Source organism: Doryrhamphus excisus, chromosome 15, assembly GCF_030265055.1.
Source record: "Doryrhamphus excisus isolate RoL2022-K1 chromosome 15, RoL_Dexc_1.0, whole genome shotgun sequence".
NCBI classification, from domain to species: Eukaryota; Metazoa; Chordata; class Actinopteri; order Syngnathiformes; family Syngnathidae; genus Doryrhamphus; species Doryrhamphus excisus.
Genome location: NC_080480.1, coordinates 4686830 through 4705257, shown reverse-complemented (window position 1 = coordinate 4705257; position 18428 = coordinate 4686830). Strand labels below are relative to the sequence as shown.

The 18428-nt window shown below is 44.2% G+C and overlaps 3 protein-coding genes across 3 annotated transcripts; all 3 read left to right on the top strand.

Annotated features, from left to right (window-relative positions):
* The first annotated feature begins 589 nt into the window (after positions 1–589).
* LOC131103529 (metalloproteinase inhibitor 2-like) lies at positions 590–3155 on the top strand. Its single transcript, XM_058049865.1, has 5 exons — positions 590–793; positions 1765–1838; positions 1914–2016; positions 2716–2840; positions 2929–3155. Exons 1-5 carry the CDS (start codon positions 661–663, stop codon positions 3079–3081), a joined length of 588 nt encoding a protein of 195 aa, XP_057905848.1. The 5' UTR covers positions 590–660; the 3' UTR covers positions 3082–3155.
* Positions 3156–8494: 5339 nt separating this feature from the next.
* LOC131103526 (metalloproteinase inhibitor 2-like) lies at positions 8495–11485 on the top strand. The gene is made up of 5 exons (XM_058049862.1): positions 8495–8689; positions 9618–9697; positions 10025–10127; positions 11031–11155; positions 11241–11485. The coding sequence occupies exons 1-5, from the start codon at positions 8557–8559 to the stop codon at positions 11433–11435; spliced, it is 636 nt and encodes a 211-aa protein (XP_057905845.1). The 5' UTR covers positions 8495–8556; the 3' UTR covers positions 11436–11485.
* A 1935-nt stretch (positions 11486–13420) lies between these two features.
* On the top strand, positions 13421–18096 carry LOC131103160 (metalloproteinase inhibitor 2-like). The gene is made up of 5 exons (XM_058049188.1): positions 13421–13624; positions 15240–15319; positions 15404–15506; positions 17232–17356; positions 17444–18096. The coding sequence occupies exons 1-5, from the start codon at positions 13495–13497 to the stop codon at positions 17639–17641; spliced, it is 636 nt and encodes a 211-aa protein (XP_057905171.1). The 5' UTR covers positions 13421–13494; the 3' UTR covers positions 17642–18096.
* Positions 18097–18428: the final 332 nt, after the last annotated feature.

Genomic DNA, 18428 nt, shown 5'->3' with positions numbered 1-18428 from the left:
ATAGAGCCAAGAAAACAGTGCAGAACTTATAAGGTCTGCCTAGCAACAGTTGAATTTTTATTTTATTATTATCCGGCTAATCCTCACAAGGGTCGTTGGGGTGCTGGAGCCTATCCCAGCTGTCTTGGGGCGAGAGGTGGGGTCGCCAGACAAACAACCATTCACACTCGCATTCATACCTATGGACAATTTGGAGTTGTCAATTAACCTAGCATGTTTTTTTTTTCAACTTAACTTTTAGGAAAAAAATGGAGAACATGCAAACTCCACACAGAGATGGCCGAGGGTGGAATCGAACTTGGGTTTCCTAGCTGTGAGGCATGTGTGCTAACCACTCTTCCGCCGTGCAACAGTTACACATCTGATTAATTTTGACCATTCAAAAGTTATTTAATTTTTTTTTATTACAATTAAATTAATTTCCTATGTGGTTTAGTACATGCTGATGAGACAGAAGGAGAACATGTTGTAGTCTTCCTAATTTCTGGATGCACATGCAAATGAAGGTGAACAGGTGAAGGCAATCATCTAATCAGGTAAGTGATGTAAGAATGTGGGAGGAGCTTGCAGGTATAAAAGCCTGCTGATCTCCCCATCAAGAAAGTACACCAGATTTCCCTCCTAGCTGCAAACCCTGTCTTGCTAGTGCTACTTTCACTCATGATGAGCTGGACGGTGAAGACTTTGGTGCTCCCCATGGTGCTGCTGTGCGTGTGGCGGCTGCAGGAAGAAGCAGAAGCCTGCACGTGTTTTCCTGTGCATCCACAGACGGCGTTTTGCCAAGCAGATGTTGGTAAGTTGAACTTTGGGTAGTGTTTTTGTTCCTTCTACACATGCTAACGTATACAATATGACTATCTAAACCAGGGGTGCTCACACTTTTTCAGCATGCGAGCTACTTTTAAAATGACCGAGTCAAAATGATCTACCCACTACAAAAATGCAAAACATCTATTTATTTTCAAATGTATTGAGGATTATTTGTACGTACAATGTATGTTGATGTACCTTACATAACCAAATGAGCCAATATTGCAAAACACACATAATTAACTATTAACATTTTTTGTAATTACCTGAGTTTACTTTGATGACTTGCACTGAATTGAACCAGCCAGGGATGCATAGTCCGGACAGTAGCTGCTGATAGCCAGGTTAGCCAGGCAAACGCACTTTGAAAAAGACATTGTGGAAAAAAAAAGTCCACCTCCCATTCCGTATGGAAGTGATATGTTTTTGCCTTTTTACTTGGTCCAGCTACTTCACTCATTTTAGTGACCATAAACTTTAGCGAGGGCTTAAAATCTGACGCAATTCGCCGACTAGCTTAGCACTTTGCATCGTTGTTTACGCATGAGCGGTGACCTAAAGGTCAAAATTCAGTTGTCATCTGACTGGTTGTCCTGTATGTCAATCAAGTAACGGGGATGGATGATAGGCTGACATCGTAAGTTCTGCTGCACTTAGAGACGTTGTTTGATTTGATTGGTCACCCGAAGGGCAACATTCAGTTGTCATCTGAATGGCTGCCCTGTGTATCAATCAAGTGACGGCATTGATGCTAGGATGATATTTTTTTTAATGTCACGCCGCGATCGACCAGCGATCGACCAGTACCACCTCCGCGATCGACCAGTAGATCGCGATCGACTTAATGAGCACCCCTGATCTAAACTATCTGGTGTAGGCCACAATCATCACACCTTATTGTGTTGTACACTTTAGAACAAAATTAATCTGTTTTAATTACGCTTCTCTTTCTAGTCATCGCGGCTAAGGTGCTTGGAATGGAGCTTGTTTCTGGATATGAACGCAAATATCTCATCAAGCAGACTAAGGTTGTTTTATTATAAGGGATTTATCATCAATGATGTCAATGCATGCACACCAGTTATATCTGTTTGATTTCCCAGATGTTCAAGGGAGATCACAGGGATATTGATTGCGTCTACACTGCAGTGTCTTCTGCGGCCTGTGGAGTAACTTTGACCAATGGTGTAGAATATCTTCTCTCAGGTAAAAAAAAAAAAATTGATACTAGTTGATTTCTGTTTTGGCAAGATAAGGGGTCCCTTACACTCTTAAAAATGCTAAGTTAAAAACAACCCAATCTGGGTTGTTTCCTAACCCAACACTGGTTAAATATTGGACCAACCTCACGTTGGGTTATTCTAACCAGTAACAGTGCTTCACGAAGTTACATTTTAACAACTTTATGAAGCTTTAATATACAGTCAATTCTACGGTAAAACAATAGTGGGCATGTAACAAACCTTGCTCCGTGCTGAAATTCGTCTCCTCAGATGAAATGTGCGGTCCGAACGAAGTAAGTTTGTGGGCGGTGCTTTGTTGCGCATGTCCAAAATTCTACCCAACGCTTTGGGTTGTCCAAAATAATAGAAATCACAACCCGGCGGCAAATAACTTAGCACCCAACAGAGAGAACCCAGCGAATTGGGTTATCAGAATACCCAATTCAATAAAAATTACCCAATTAAATGATCAATGATCAAGAGTGTACTGAATTATCTTACTGTTCATGCTAGTGCAAAACTGGCCAATCCCAACCGTGTAACTCCTTTGTGAATGTTGCTATTGGGTCACACAATTGTTGCCCAAATCTAGTCTTGATACTGGAATTTAGCTCCCTTTTTTAAATGCTGTCATGTATCCAACTTAACAGACACCATATATTACGTATCTCCAACATTGCAGGCGGACTGACTCCCCAAGGGTTGCTGCATGTCATCTCCTGCGACTTCATCGTACCCTGGAACAGCCTGACCGCCAACCAGAAAAGCAGCCTGGTATGCAACTACCGAAAAGGCTGCAATTGCAAAGTAAGCAACAAAAAAAAGGTTGATGAATTAGAAATGGCGGACTTGCATTACATCAATTAAACGCAATCTCTGTTTGACTTTTCTTCAGATCACACTCTGCCACACCCCCCCATGCCGCAGCAGACAGTTTGAGTGCTCGTGGACTGACTTTGTGAGCAACTGGGGCAATCTACCACAGGCTAAACATTTTTCTTGTCTGAAACATGATGGCTCTTGTGGTTGGGTCAGGGGGATCCACTGAGCCAAATATGGCTATCAAGGACGCTAAAGGTCAAACTCCCATGCAGAAGATGTCTAATAAATACAAGAAAACGATGCTTTCTTCTTGTTGAATTTACATTACATTTAGTATTTGCTTGTAGATACTACTGTACATGCAGGAGTTGTAATGACATGTTGGGTCCATAGATTCATTCATTCATTTTCTACCGCTTTTTCCTCAAGAGGGTCGCGGGGGTGCTGGAGTCTATCCCAGCTGTCTTCAGGTGAGAGGCGGGGTACACCCTGGACTGGTGGCCAGCCAATCACAGGGCACATATAGACAAACAACCATTCACACTCTCATTCATACCTGTGGCCAATTAACCTAGCTTGTTTTTTGGAATGTGTACCCGGATCCTGTGGGTGGTGGGCGCCTGCTGCTGCTGGGGGGGGCCTGTGTGCGTTCGGTGGCGCTGGTTCCTCCGCGGCCTCCCTCGCCCCTGGGGGTGGGCCGGGTTTGCCCTGGGTGCTCTGGCCTGGCTACTGTGTGGGACCGTGGGGTGTGGGCATGGGAGGCTTTGGCCCTGCCCTTGGTGTGGGCACGGGTGGTTATACCCCGCTGCCCTTGCAGAGCCTTCCCTCTTAGGTATGTACATGGCTATATATGTGTGTGTGTGTAGGTATGCATGTATATATTTATTATTATCATATCTAAAATAGTTAAAAGATCTAAATTATTAGAAAATATATTTTATATAAATTATTATATATTAAGTATCAATAGTAGTATCATTATTATACATACATAACTATCAATAAATATTGTTATTACTATTATTGTTATTACTATTATTGTTATTATTATTGTTATTATTATTATTATTATTACTACTATTATTATTATGGTTACTATTATTATTATTATCAATTACTTTACTTTATTTTTATTTATTTATTGTTGTTTTTTTTTTTATTATTTTTATTCTCAATTTTAATTTTTGTGTATGGTAGGTGTATGGCCCCGGGTGGGGCGCCTGGTAAGCTCATACGGGAGGGGGGGTCTCGTTTGTGCAGCTTGGGCTCTGGGTGGGGAGGTGCGGTGCTGGGGTGGGGCATTACCTGCTTCCCTCCCTTCGGTGGAGGGATGGCTGGGTTGTGGTGGATGTGGGGCGGGCGGGTGGGGGGCTGGCTGTGGGTGCGTGGGTAGCGGGGCGGATAGCGGTGGGGGTGGTGCTCTGCGCGGCGTGGGCCGGGATTAGCGGGGGGCTTGCTTGGGGGGGCGGGGTGGTGGGCTCTGGGTCGTGGGGGGGCCTCGACCAAGGGTTGGGGGGTGGGGCTGGCCGGTGGCTCACGGGCGGCCCCTGCTATTTGCCGGGGTCTGGTTGGCCCCTTCTGTCTCCGGTCTGGTGGCGGTCTTCCCGCCTCCGGGGTGTCCTACTTGGCGGGTCCGTGGGTGGATGGGAGATGTGGTGGAGACGGGTCGGCGCTGTGGTGGAGGGTGGGACTGGGGGGGGCATTCACTTTTTGCGGCTGTTGGGGTATCGTCTGCCTGGTGGGCTCTGCTGCCTGGTGTGTGTGTCTCTGTCCCGCCCTGGCACTCTTGGCTCACGAGCCCGGGGGGTGGGGTTGGGCTCTTCCCCATGCGGGTCCCGGTTCTCCTGCGGTCTCTGTGGTGTCACTCCCTGGGCTGCCATGGTGACGGATGTGTTGCCGGGGCGCGGTTCCTGCTGTTCTGGTGGTTGTAGGAGCAGCCTCGGGGCGTGTGGTTTGTCCGCGGCTCCTGGTGGTCCGGGGGTGGCATAGCTGGCTCAATCTCTGGTGGGGCCCTCCGGGGGGGAGCTGCCAGGCCGGACTGGCCGCCACGATGGGCTGGGTGGGGCCCGTGGTTGGTCCTGTGGCCCAGGGCTTGCTCCGGGCGGCTGGCTTGCCCAGCTCGGTTGGCCGGTAGTGCGGGGTGGGCGTGTGTGGGGCCCCGATCCTCCCTGCTGCACTGCACCACCTCACATACATGTAGGACTTTGGGGGGTGGCCTGCAACTGGTTTTGCCGGGGGCGAAGGGTTTCCTTGCGGATGCCCTTTTGTCCTCGGCATTCCTCTGGCTGGTCACCCTTCAATTTTAACCGCACCTTAGACACTCAGTTCTGGGGGGGGTCTGGGCAGGCAGGGGACCCACCATTGCTCAGCTTCCTTCCACACACACACACACACACACACACACATACACATACACCACACACATAGGTCAGCCCTATGGGACAGGCCTATTTTTAATTGCACTATCTACACAATACCATCTTCACACACACAGGTGTAGCGGGCTGGACCGGAGAGCCTACTGCCTACCCCCGCGATTGGCCCGCTGGCTGCTGGGGCTTGGCGGCTCGCTCGGGGTGCCCTGGGCTGCAGGATATTTTGGTCTGGTCTGCCTGGCCTTCCTGGGGGTCCGGCTGGAACCAGCTGACGCCGGGGCTTGCCCTGGTGTCATGGTTGGCGCTACTTCCCTGGATCTGTCCTGGGTCGCGGGCGCCAACGTGCCCTTGGGGGGGCGTTCACCGGCCTCCAGGCAGTGGGGTCCGCGCTGCTGGTGGCCTGAAGTCTACGGTGGTGGCTTGGGGTTGTTGCGCTGTGGTGGCTGCTGCGGGGACCGGGCTGTGTGTTGGGAGGGGACCTGATCCTGCTCGTGGGTACGGGGGCCGGGGTGGCGTGTGGGGATGGGGAGCATGCTCCTCGGGGTGGGGCCTGCTGGGGGGGCGGTGCTCTTTCGGGCGTTTGGGTGTCTGCTGCCACTGGTCCTATGCTCTGCCGCATCGCTGTCCCTGTCTTTGCCCATCCCCAGTCTTGCCCTAGGGCTCGTCGGGGATGGTTCTCCGGTACGTGGGCGGAGCGCTGCTGGTTCTGGGGGCGGGGGGGGGCTGGCCCTCCCGGTGGATGGTGGGGTCCTTCGGGGGCCTTGCGCTGGTCTTAACTCCTCGGCTCTGGTGCGTGGCCTCCCCGTGACTTGGAGCTATGGCTCTCCCTTACGGGGGTGAGCTGCCCGGTGGATGTCGGCCGGCGCAGTGGAGCGCCTCACCACTCGTCTGCTCGCCCCCTCCGCTTGCTCATGTGCGGGCCTCCTCCCCTCGCCCGCTCCTTTGTCTGCCACACTGCAGTAGCCCTGATGCCGTGGTCGAGGGGAGTCTGGGGGTGCTATGCCTTGGCGGTCCGTACCTCCCTGGGCTCGGGGCCTGGTTGTGGGTCTGGGACCCCTGGGTCCCCCACCCTGTGATGCCCCGGACGCCCCACCCGGGGACGTCCACAGCATGTGTGTGTATTGAGTGGATGGGGTGTGCATGTGTCTGAGTTTATTTTATGTATTTATTGTTTTAAATACTTAGATAATTAATGATTAGTTTTATTATAATTATATATATATGTGTATGTGTGGATGTGTATATGGGTATATGGCCATGTGGATATACGGGGGGGGCTCTGCGGGGGTCTGGCGTAGGGTGTTCCATCTCAACCGCCCGGTCCTCCATGGGGCAGTGTGCCCGGGCCTCTTCTGTTCTGGCCGGGGCGGTCCTATGTCGGTGGTCGGGCCTGGGGTTACCTGGGGCGGGCCGGGTTCTGCTTCCTGGGGGTGTGTGGGGGGCGGGAGGCGGTGCCTCCGGCCGTGGACGGGCTCCCTTCCGGCCGGCGGGGGCGCCCCTGTGCCCACGGGTGTGTGGCCTTCGATGCCCTTCTGCCCTAGTAGGGTATGGTCTCTCGCTGGTCTCGGGGGTGCGGCTCTCCTCCGGCCTGCTGGCGCCCTGTTGCCGGTTGGGATTGCTCCTCCATGGCCTCTTGCTGGTCTCTTCGGGGAGTTGCTTCGGGGGCGGGTCTTGGGGAGTCGGCCCTGGCTTTGCCCACACCCACGGGGCCGGAGGATCTCTGGCGGTGGGGGCTTGACCTGGCTGCGCGGGGCGGGGTTTGCTGGGTGGTAGAAGGCAGTCTCTCTCCTTTTGTCATTCTCAGTGACAATTACACATTCACACACTCGCATTCACATACACAACACACCTCCATATGGGCACCCACAGCACATGGGTGCTTCTCTATACAATCTACTCTCTTATCCCTGATGTTTATATAGTATTGGTATGCTATTATTACAGTAATAATGATGTCAAGCAATGAGATTTTAATTACTGTAACTGTATGGTTGCAATTGTATTTACTATCATGGGTCATGTCCTCATTGTTACTATTGCTATTGGTAAGTTGGACTGTTTCATTCCACTGATATCATCTCCAGTGTGACCCTTAGCCATCATTGACATTTAACTGTTCTGTTTGTCACTGTTGTTGTTTTGGGAATTCTTGTTGCTGCTGTTTTTGTCTCTCCCTCTACTGCCCCCCCCCCCCCCCCCCCCCCCCCGACCCCACCTTTCTCTTCTCTCTTCTTCTTTTCTGTTCTTCTTCTTGCTCCGGCTGGTATCCCCAAATCAACTTTATTTGTATAGCACTGTTCCTGCAAAGACATGCAAAAGAATTAAAACAATTACCACAATTAAAGGGAAAACAAAGAAACAAGAGAGCCCCTCCCTCCCACCCTCCATACTAGACACACACACACACACAATCACACACAGTAGGGAGACATGGCATGGCACTGAGGATCAAGAAAACGCCACCTTTGGGCGCCGTCCACACTGGGAGGAGCCCGCAGGCCGTGCCATCGGGGGACCAGCACCCGGGTCCCCCGACTCCGACAGACGGGCGGACCCTCACATTAAAGGGAGGAACCCCCAGCCGGCCGGGTCGAAGGGACCCAAGGATGGCACCCCCTCAGCAGACCCGACACAGCCCCCAGTGTGGAGGACCCCCCCCCCCCCCCCCCCGAGGAATTACTGGAGTTAAAAGCTAAAGACTAAAAGCATAAAGTAGGACTAAAAAAAGATAAAAACATAAACGTTTAAAATTATTAGTTAAACCCATGTTAAAGTACATTGCATTACATTCATAAAACTCCTCAGCCGACCCTCCCTGTCCTTTCTCTGCTCTCCGGTGAAAAAGACTCCCCCATAATACCAAGGAAATAGCACCAAACAAATAGGCTTATCAGTTCTGCCTAGCAACAGGTACCTGCATAACCAGTCATTCATTTTCTATCACTTAATGTTGTGGGGGGTGCTGGAGTCTATCCCAGAATGGTGGAGAAAACCCACACATGCACGGCAGGGAGAACATGCAAACTCCACACAGAAATGGCAGAGGGTGGAATCGAACTTGGGTCTCCTAGCTGCGAGGCCTGCATGCTAACCACTTGTGTGCCGTGCAGCTGACTTGATAAACAGGCTAATATTTTAACCCCCCCAATGGTCGACCCAATGTTATGTCCCTTGTGTGTGAGTGTAGGTAGAGCAGGTGAAGGCAATCAAGCAGTGATGTAAGCGTATGGGAGGAGCTTCTAGCTATAAATTGCTCCTTTGGTCAGGAGTACACCAGGATTCTACTCTATAGACCCCCTGGCTTGTTGGCACCACCATTGCTCCCCATGATGAGTTGGACGGCAGGTTTGGTGCTCCCCCTGGTGCTGCTGTGCACGTGGCGGCTACAAGAAGCAGTACAAGCGTGCACGTGCGGGGATTCCGTGCATCCACAGACTGCGTTTTGCCAGGCAGACGTCGGTAAGTTGAAAATGTAAATCATGTTAGCGTTTGTCCCTTCAGACATTCACAATATGAAATGAACAAATATTTTATGCGAGTGCTTCTTTCAATTATTAACGATTTTTATTTTGTTTTTGTTTGCAAGATTTTAGCATTGGAGTTCTCACGAGACATGTTTATTTTTAGCTAGCAAGGTGACTTGCGCAGATGTTGCTAATGATTTCATGAGAGTAAATTCAATTTAGTTCCACAATGGCTACCATAGCAAGTAAAATATTGACTTCATATAATTATATAATCATATAATTATTGTATTTTTATTAAAAAAAAATTCCTGTAACGTCAGAGGAATATTTTAGTTACAGCTCCGACTCTACTGACATGGCGTCATTTCCGGTTAAGTCCTCGTCTCGTGCTGAAACTGTTAAAGCTTTAAAGTGGACAACTGTTAAAAGTGTAACTTTGTAATATAGTCTGCCTTTTTTTTTAACTGGAGCTTTTTAATCGAACATATGGGAAGGTAGGGATTGGTTTTGGTGTTGCTTGGTGACGAAGGCAGTTTACTTTAGCTGGTGTAATTTCCGGTTAAAAGCATCCTCATGTAGTGCATATATTTACACATTATGATTTAAGAGGCCTTTTTGACAGCTCTAGACTTTCTTTATTGCTAGTTGAGCAATAAAGGTTATGTGTTGCTTGGCTGTGGAAAACATAAGGCAGAAAATGGAAGTTGGAAAGCACAAGTGAATATTCGGAGGTGTTTTTAATGAAAGTTAACTTCTGGTTGTCAATTCCTGCTCGTGTGAAAATGGCCGCCGTTAAAATGTTGAACAGTTGGACTCTGTAATCTTGTTTTTGGAGCCTGTTGGTGCACACAATCACACCTAATGCACCTTACTGTATTTTTTTGCATTTAAAATTGCATTCATCTGTCATTTCTTTCCAGTCATCAAGGCAAAGGTGCTTGGAAGGAAGCTTGTTGGCGGAATTGAAGAATCGGTCAAGTATGACATCAAACAGATGCAGGTTTTTATAAGGGATTTTTAAAAGGGATGCTCCGATTCGGTTCTTATGTTGCTGATTCTGATTTGATCATGATTAACTGAATTTTCCTGTTTGAGTGTTATTGGCTGTGGGTGGGGCAGTCCCCTGACTGTGGGGCCAAAAAAAAGATAATTTGAAATCTAAAGTATTTATTGCAGGATGGAAACTTGAACACACGGCAAATAAGTTCCATGTTTTGATAGTGATGAAAGGCATTTTCCATGGAAATGAGCGAATTGGAGCATCCCTATTTTTAGTCTTATGTTTATATATGCATGGACATTATTCTTTGGTTATTTAATATTCTAGATGTTCAAGGGCCCTCGCAGAAATATTGATGCCGTCTACACTCCATCCTCCTCTGCAGCCTGTGGAGTGTCGCTGAACAATAATGTAGAATATCTTCTCACAGGTAACATGAGCAGTTTAATTTTTGTTGGTTGACCTGATTGTAAGTGGAAGATAATGCAAACTTAACTGTAATAATAAACTGTACTGTTAATGCCAGTAGTTGCATCTCCAGGTTTTAGTGTTTGGAACAAAATCCTCAAATTCTGTACATTTAAATGAATCCTTGCTCAGTGGAAACCTTTTTATTGGGCATTGTGTTGAACACAGTAGAATTTTTGTCACTTCACAATTAAATTTTTAGGTTAATCCTGAGATCAGGTCAGTCGGACACACTTGTATTTTGGTAATGGTAATGGATTTATTTCATTTGAACATGCATCAGATTACAATTGAGTGCATCCCATAATCAGTTCACAGTTCCACATGTCCAAAAGGAGTAGGAAGAAGCAAAGCTTATTAAATCCTACCCCTCCATCTGGTACTTTTACAATCAGTAACTGTTACATTTGTTCACTTCTTGCTTTCCATAATACAATTTAAGGTTTTTTTTGTTTTAATAATGTACCTTGTACCAAAGTACGAGGTGATATTTCTCCTCTCTTGTAGAGAAGTATTGGATGACATTTTTAGCTAATTGGTTATTTTTAGCCTTATGCATTATTTTAGCTGTTTGAAGATGAACGATATCAGCAAGTTGAAGTATTTGTGATTTTTAGAAATAAGGAGTTAGTATGTTCTCTGTAGGCGGCATTATGAATTCTCCTTACTGACCTTTTTTTGCAGTACATTTAGCGAGTGAAGATTGCTTTTATAGTTATTACCCCATATTTCCAGTCTTATTTCCAGCTGAGTACTCGGGCTTTAGTCATCCATACGTTGAAGGAATAAGCCCTGAACTAGGAAGTAACTGCTTTGTACCACCGTATATCACACTGTTTTCTCATTCCATCTTTTGCCATTGCAGGCAGACTGGCGTCTAATGGGTTGCTGCACGTCGGATTGTGTGACTTCATGACACCCTGGGACAACCTGAGCGCCTCCCAAAAGACCAACCTGGTAGCGCATTATAAAATGGGCTGCGCTTGCCAGGTAAGCGAACCTAGTGGACAGCCGGGTGGAAATGTCAGGCTTCCATTTTTCTTTATTAAACCCCGCAAGTTTGCTTCATTCTCAGATCACTCACTGCTACGCCTTCCCGTGCAAGTTGAGCAGACCGGCGGAGTGCTTGTGGACTGACTTTGTGACAAAGTTGGGCAATAGAGAGCAGGCCAGACATTTTGCTTGTGTCAAGAGAAGTCATGGCTACTGTGCCTGGTACAGAGGGACCCTCTTCCCCAAAAAGGGTTACATGGACACTAAAGGCCGTTGAACTGCTGTGCAGAAGATGTCAAAATTACCATTAAACTTTCTCCAAAGCAATGAGTTTTTTCCCTTTGTGTTGCGGCTCGTACATGCTAGTCAAGTTTCCAACTTAAGACCAATTTTTGCGCATGAGTCAGGACAGAGATTGTGAAGAATTTTAGCATAATGGAATTTGGGGTGGGGGGTGATGTCACACTGGTCTCCTCCCTCACGACTGGTGTTTTCATGACTGAGCGTGCGGTAACCCTCTCAGGGTATGATTGCATGCAGTGTGTCATGTCCGTGTTCACGTAACACATTGCTTAATCTGACTCTTTTTACGTACCCTAATTGCTATTGGCAACCGCCTCACTACATCACATTGCTTGGGTTCAAGCGACAAGCTGTTAAGTCAATCATGTAGTTTGATGCTATTTTGTTTGGAGGGGAGCTTCAACTTATGAACTTTGAAACTGTTTACTACAACTTTTATTGCATTGATGTCATAAACTGGCATGCGATCGTTGACGGATTTTTAGCATGACGTTACTTCATTCTCTGGTATAAACAGCCTACCAATGTTTTGGGAATTTTACTGTAATGTTGGGTGTCAACACCCATAACACATACACGCAAGGCCAACATGAGCTGGCTAAGCTAACTTTAGCTACTGTGAAGATGACATGCAAATACCTCAAACTAGTGAAAACATGCATTTTCAGACGTTTTGTTTTCAAACATTGCATTGATAGGCTTCTGCTCCTTTTTTTTAGATGCGTACATATTGTATAGTCAATAGACCACTCAGGCACGTCATTGTTGATTTGGAAATGCGGTATATACAATATGGTTGGCAGAGCTAAAGGCTTTATAATGTGTAGCAAAGCCTGTTTAGTGTTGGATGTATACATGAGGTGGGTCAGAGGCTATGGCCACGAGGAAGGAGATGCATATATTGAGTCAAAGTGGCAGCCAGAAGAACCCTTAACCAAATCGGCAGTTATTGCACAACCAAAAAAATAATTTTTGTGTTGGCAAGCCAGAACTTTTATTTCTAATAAACCAGAATCTTTGTGGTTATGTAATTGCTGTGGAGCAATTGCATGCTTTTTTTTTTTTTTAAACCGGTCGGGCAACTTCCCCTGACCCCTATAAGTTGCCATGGAAACAGCACAAAATTGGCATATAAATTATGCCTTAAAATGATTAGAAATGAATGGAAAATTTCACTGAAAATATCCTAATGGATAGTCATAATTATAAGAAAAAGTCAGTTGCAAGATCTTTGAGCTCTTTTCCTCAATTTTGAGTTCTCTCATTTTTATTTTTTATGCCATAATTCTGCTTATCTGATAACTGACTATTCATGATTATGACTTATTGTAATTTTGAGTTTTTATCTCATAATTCACTTTTTATTATGAGTCATTTTTAGGCAATTATGTCAATGAAAGTCGTTTTTACTAATTCTACTTTTTAAAAAACAACTTTTTATCTGATTTCTACTTAGCTCAATTATGACTTTATCACCTAATTATAATATAATAATTTTAAGTATTTTTTATTTATTATATATTCATTCATTCATTCATTTTCTACCGCTTTTCCTCACGAGGGTCGCGGGGGGTGCTGGAGCCTATTTATTATATATTTTATATATTATTAATATAATAATATATAATATATATTATAATTTTATTTTAGTATTTATGAAAATGAGCTTCCATACAAATAGGATGATTTGTTGTTAGATTCTGTTTGCTTTTATAATTATATTTATGACCTGCATGTGTTAGGCCATACAGACAAAATGCCAAAATGGTTAGACAAAATCTTGTAATTTTCCTAATTTCTAGACATTTTTTTTGTATCAAACAAGTCACCGACAGGCACGTGTGTGGGTGGTTTGTGTGTGTGTGTGTGTGTGTGTGAAGGTGAATACAGTACAGTCATCCAATTGTGCGAAGTGACGTAAGAGTGTGGGAGGAGCCTGCACCAATAAAATGCTGCTGCTCCTCTGCAGAAAGTACAATTCTACTCTGACTTCAGCAGTAGTTTCCTCTCTCGTTAGCTTAATTCCATTCATTATGAGTTGGACGGTGAAGACTTTCGTGCTGCCCCTGGTGGTGCTGTGCCTGTGGCGGCTGGAAGAAGGCGCTCAAGCCTGCAGCTGTGCCCCTGCTCATCCACAGAAGGCCTTTTGCCAAGCAGACGTTGGTAAGTTGAACATGACTGGTATTTGGCTATTGTTTGCATGTCCCGACGTGCTCCTGCATGTTATCGCTATAACTAATTTTAGCAGGCGGAATACGTAATGTCCGTGCAACTTTTTGGAAGCAGCCATATTGGCAAGAGAGAACGGTGTTAAACGTGGTAAAAGTGCGAATGACATTACGTACCTTTTTTCCGCCAATTTTAGGTAGACTTCGTGCCAAAATGTCTGGCACAACAACTTTTAAAGGTCTTTTAGCATTTATTACGGCTAACTATGTATTTATTTATAGCTAGCAAGGTGTTGCTATTGATAGTCATGAAGGCGGTTTACGTTTGCTAATGTAAATTCCGGTGAAGTTCTTGTCCATTTATTTAGCACCACAGTGGCTACCATACTTCGGTAAGAAAGATACTGACTGTATAATGTTTTATTATATAAATGAAACATCAATATGTATTTAGCGTCAATTATAACTCTTATGTGGACGTTTTGTTGCTATTGACAACGACCTGGCGTCATTTTCGCTTCACTTCCTATCTCGTTAATAAAATTAATTTATTAAAATAATAATAAATCGATACAAAGCTACTGTTCTAACTAGAGCTATTTAATAAAACAGATGGAAATGTATTAAATCACTTTGATGTCACTAATAATGCTCAATGGGGCAGTTTACTTATGGGGACGTGATTTCCGGTCATAGCGTGCCGATGTACAATAGAGCCAAAATGCTATATGATATTTTAACGTCATTTCCGGTTAACTTCCTGTTTACTGTTATTAAATTATTAGATGTGTAATTTTGTTTTTGACCTCGAACATAGTTTCAATATAACAAAATGCTCATTTATGAAAACAAAGGTGTTACGAATGATAGCTGTTTAATGTGCTTGATGCCATTTCCGGTCTACCTGGTGTCACGTGGTGATTTCCCGTTTCCGATAACTTTATTGTATTAAAATATCCTGCGGTTTCTTTGGTTAGCTGTATGTAACTTACATTATATTGTATATTGTGGCTTTTTATATAGTTAGATCCTGTTTTACCTTTAATAAATGTTACTAAAGAACGCTACATTGACACGTGCACAATTCTGCAATATGGTTTGCCTAATTGTGATAAATGGAATACAATGCATGCTTGCATTGGTTTATTGTCCCTGAATGCAGCTCAGTCACCTGCATGATAGTTTATTTAAGCAGTTTAAATGCCTATTTTTCTGTCAACACTCTTAAAAGGCACATCTTTATGGCCTTAGTCATGTTTTTCCACTTGAACTACCCCCCCCCAAACATCCAAACATTTCTAAATCAGGACACTGGAAAGTAAAGACTGCTTCCCGCCCCCGCCCCTACATTTATCCAGCTGGCATAGACTCCTTTTGTGGGTCTTAGAGGGGATTATTATGGTTTAATTCTAGTTTTCAAAGATTGCTGACTGGCTTCTTCTGTGTTTTCGGAGCCTGGCGGCACACACGCATTCCTCCCTCAGAGCACAGCTGATGAAACAGTCATGTCGTGCCGCCGATGCAGGCCATGATCCCCACACCGGGTTGCTCTTTTTTTTTGTATTGCGCATTAAAATAGCATTCATATGTTTCTTTTTCTGTCTTTCTAGTCATCAAGGCAAAGGTGATTGCAGGGAAGGATGTGGATGGATTCGACAAACCCATCGTGTATGACATCAAACAGACCAAGGTTATAATAAAAGGGCTTTATAGTATTCACTTATGTCTGTAAGGATGCTTGCACGTTTTTATTTTTGTTTGTTTGACTTTCCAGATGTTCAAAGGACCTGACAGGGAGATTGATGCCATCTACACGCCACCCTCCTCTTCATTATGTGGAGTCACTCTGGCCAATGGCGTAGAATACCTTATCACAGGTATAAAAAAAGATTTTTTTTCTTATAGGAAGATATTGGAAATAGAAATAATCAGTGTGTCAAACTCATAAGCCAGGGGTCTCAAACTTGCGGCCTGCGGGCCAAATGCAGCCCATGAGACGCTAGTTTGAGGCCCCCATCTTGATACCAAAGTTTAATGTTGAAATGACAGCTTAAAGCTGTGTGCACACCGGACATAATTAACATGATTTTGCCCTGCCCATACTGTTACCGTACACTGTTACCCCACCCTGTTTTGCTTTGGATTAGCAATGAAGCTAAAAGGCTTATGACGCTGGGTACAAATAAATGCAGGAAATGATTTGGAATAAAACGGAAAATACACGTCAAGATAAAGCATCTCATCAAACATGTTGTTAAAGTTACGACGAGTACGATGCTAACTTGCTAATTGGGTAAAATTAATTAAATTAAGTTTCATTAATGTTCATGTTAAAGGTTAAATAACTGTTAATACTGTACATTTGAATCTGAAAAAAATAATTTCTCTACCAACTGTATGTGGTTAGGGTTAGTTAATTTGTTTATTTATTGTTTTAATCTTATTTTGTGTATAGAAAAATAAAAATTAAGATATTTGAGAACAGTGGAATGTTTTATCAGATATTTTGGTGTGGAAAACCGGAACCAAAGTACTGAAAAAGTGCAGGGTATAGCAGAAGCAAAAGCATTGAAGATATTTTTTTTCCAGTTTTTAATAAATGCGTTTTGGTTTTTTTTTTTGAAAACCTGATGCGGCCCAGGTTCACCCAGAACCTAGCTCCGGTGGCCCCCAGGTAAATTGAGTTTGAGACCCCAGTCATAAGCGGTACTACCGTTTTCAAAATGCATAAAATCAATTTTTAAATGCAAGTGGTTACATTTCCTGACGCTGTCAGACGATGCCACAGTGAGTCAATGGCATGAAAAGCAGAAGCGTGTACCATTACGCCACCAGGGATATGGTATGAATAATAGTTACATTTTAACAGCATCTTTTAACGAGGAAGGTTTTTTTTACGACTTTAAATGCTTATGTTGATTTTTTTTTTAAACATTTTTTTAGGGTGTCTGACTTTTTCCAGTACAGTAATCATCACTTTATCATTATTAATTGGTTCCAGACCATGAAAAGGGAATTTCCACAAAGTAGGATTTATTTATAAATGGAATGTTTTTGTAGTTGGAGCATCAAAAAAACGTGACTACAACATTCTAGATGTTTTTTTTAAACCTTATTAGAGTCCTATAGACATGGAAATAACACCCCTATAGTCATATTTATAGTCATATTTATTTTGGGTGCACTCGGGGGGGGGGGGGGGGGGGATTTGGCTGGCGGGGTTGGTGATGTGCTTCGGCAATGTCCTGGGGTTTTGCTTGGGGGTATCCGATGTTCCCGCTCTTCTTTTGTTGTTTTGTCTTATGTAAGATTCTGTGATGATATGTGTGGAAAAAATCACTTATTGAATTGGTAACTGCTATGGCGTGGAGAAGGGGTAGGATTTAATAAGCTTTGCTTCTTCCTGCTCCTTTTCCGACATGTGTAGTAATGAGGTGTTATGTGTGTGTATGTATATATAAATAGATATTGTAAGTGTATATGTGAGAAACAATAATGTAACATAGTATGCATGTCTGAAATAAATTAAGAAGAAGATATTTACACTCATATTACCCAATATGGAAGAAAAATAAGTTATTTATTTACTTTCACCATTGCAGGCAAACTTGAGTCTGACGGGTCGGTGCACGTCACCTTATGCAACTTCATTGCGCCCTGGGAGGGCATGAGCACCACCCAAAAGAAGAGCCTGGTCCAGCGCTATGAAATGGGCTGCGATTGCCAGGTAAGCATACCTAATGGGTCACCAATACAACATGTCAAAGTCTTAACATTTTGTTTGTTAAATCCGCCATCTTTGCTTGATCCTCAGATCACGCACTGCAGCTCCGTCCCGTGCGGGATCAGCGACCCAGCTGAGTGCTTGTGGACGGACTGGCTGACGGAGAAGACGGTCAACGGAGAGCAGGCAAGACATTTTGCTTGTATCAAGAGGAGTGATGGCTCTTGCGCTTGGTACAGGGGGGCCGCCTCACCCAAAAAGGGTTTCTTGGACATTGAAGACCCTTAAGGCTCCACCATGATGTCAAAATTACAAATAAATCCTCTATTTTTAAGAAGGCAAGTTTTTCTATGTTGAGTCTTTTTTTTTAAAATTGACAATCATGAGTTCAGCACTTTCCAACTCTGAAGCACTTCTGTACAAACTACTGCTTCAGCAGAAATAAATGGAATCCTCACATGTCAGTATTAAGCTTCACTGCATTTTTTATTGCTGTACTATTAATGTCTTGGCAGGGTGTGGGTGTAGGGGGGGTGAATCCTCTGTATTTTATGCACATATTACTGTTTTTATTGTGAGGTCAGTCACTTTTTTTTTTTGCCATTTAAGAAATTTTCATTCAAAGGAAGGCATCAAATTTGTTGTACAATGCCTAGTCAGATTTAAATATGAACTATTTTGTGTTTTATGACAATTATAATGGCATGCAAGTCCAAATGTACAATTTAAAAGGTTTAATAAATACTCGTACAGTATTTGTGCTGTGTGTGTTGCTTACTTTCGTACTAATCACAATTAAAACAGGACATTTAAACCTTTTAAAGGACGGAAAAACATTATGCTCAGTGTTATTTCACTGTTAGGAGTCCAGCTTGAAGCCAAAGCATAAAATGTGACTGCAGAAAGCAATACATACGTGGAATTTTCAGTACAGTACAGTACAGTACAGTACAGTGGATCCTATTGAGTTATCTTGTGGGGGCGCCCTCTAGAGTCTACAGTTAATCATTACAAATGGTAAACAGCACTGCCCGCACGTCACGTGTAGCCCTTTCTGACAGCGCAGTGACTTCCT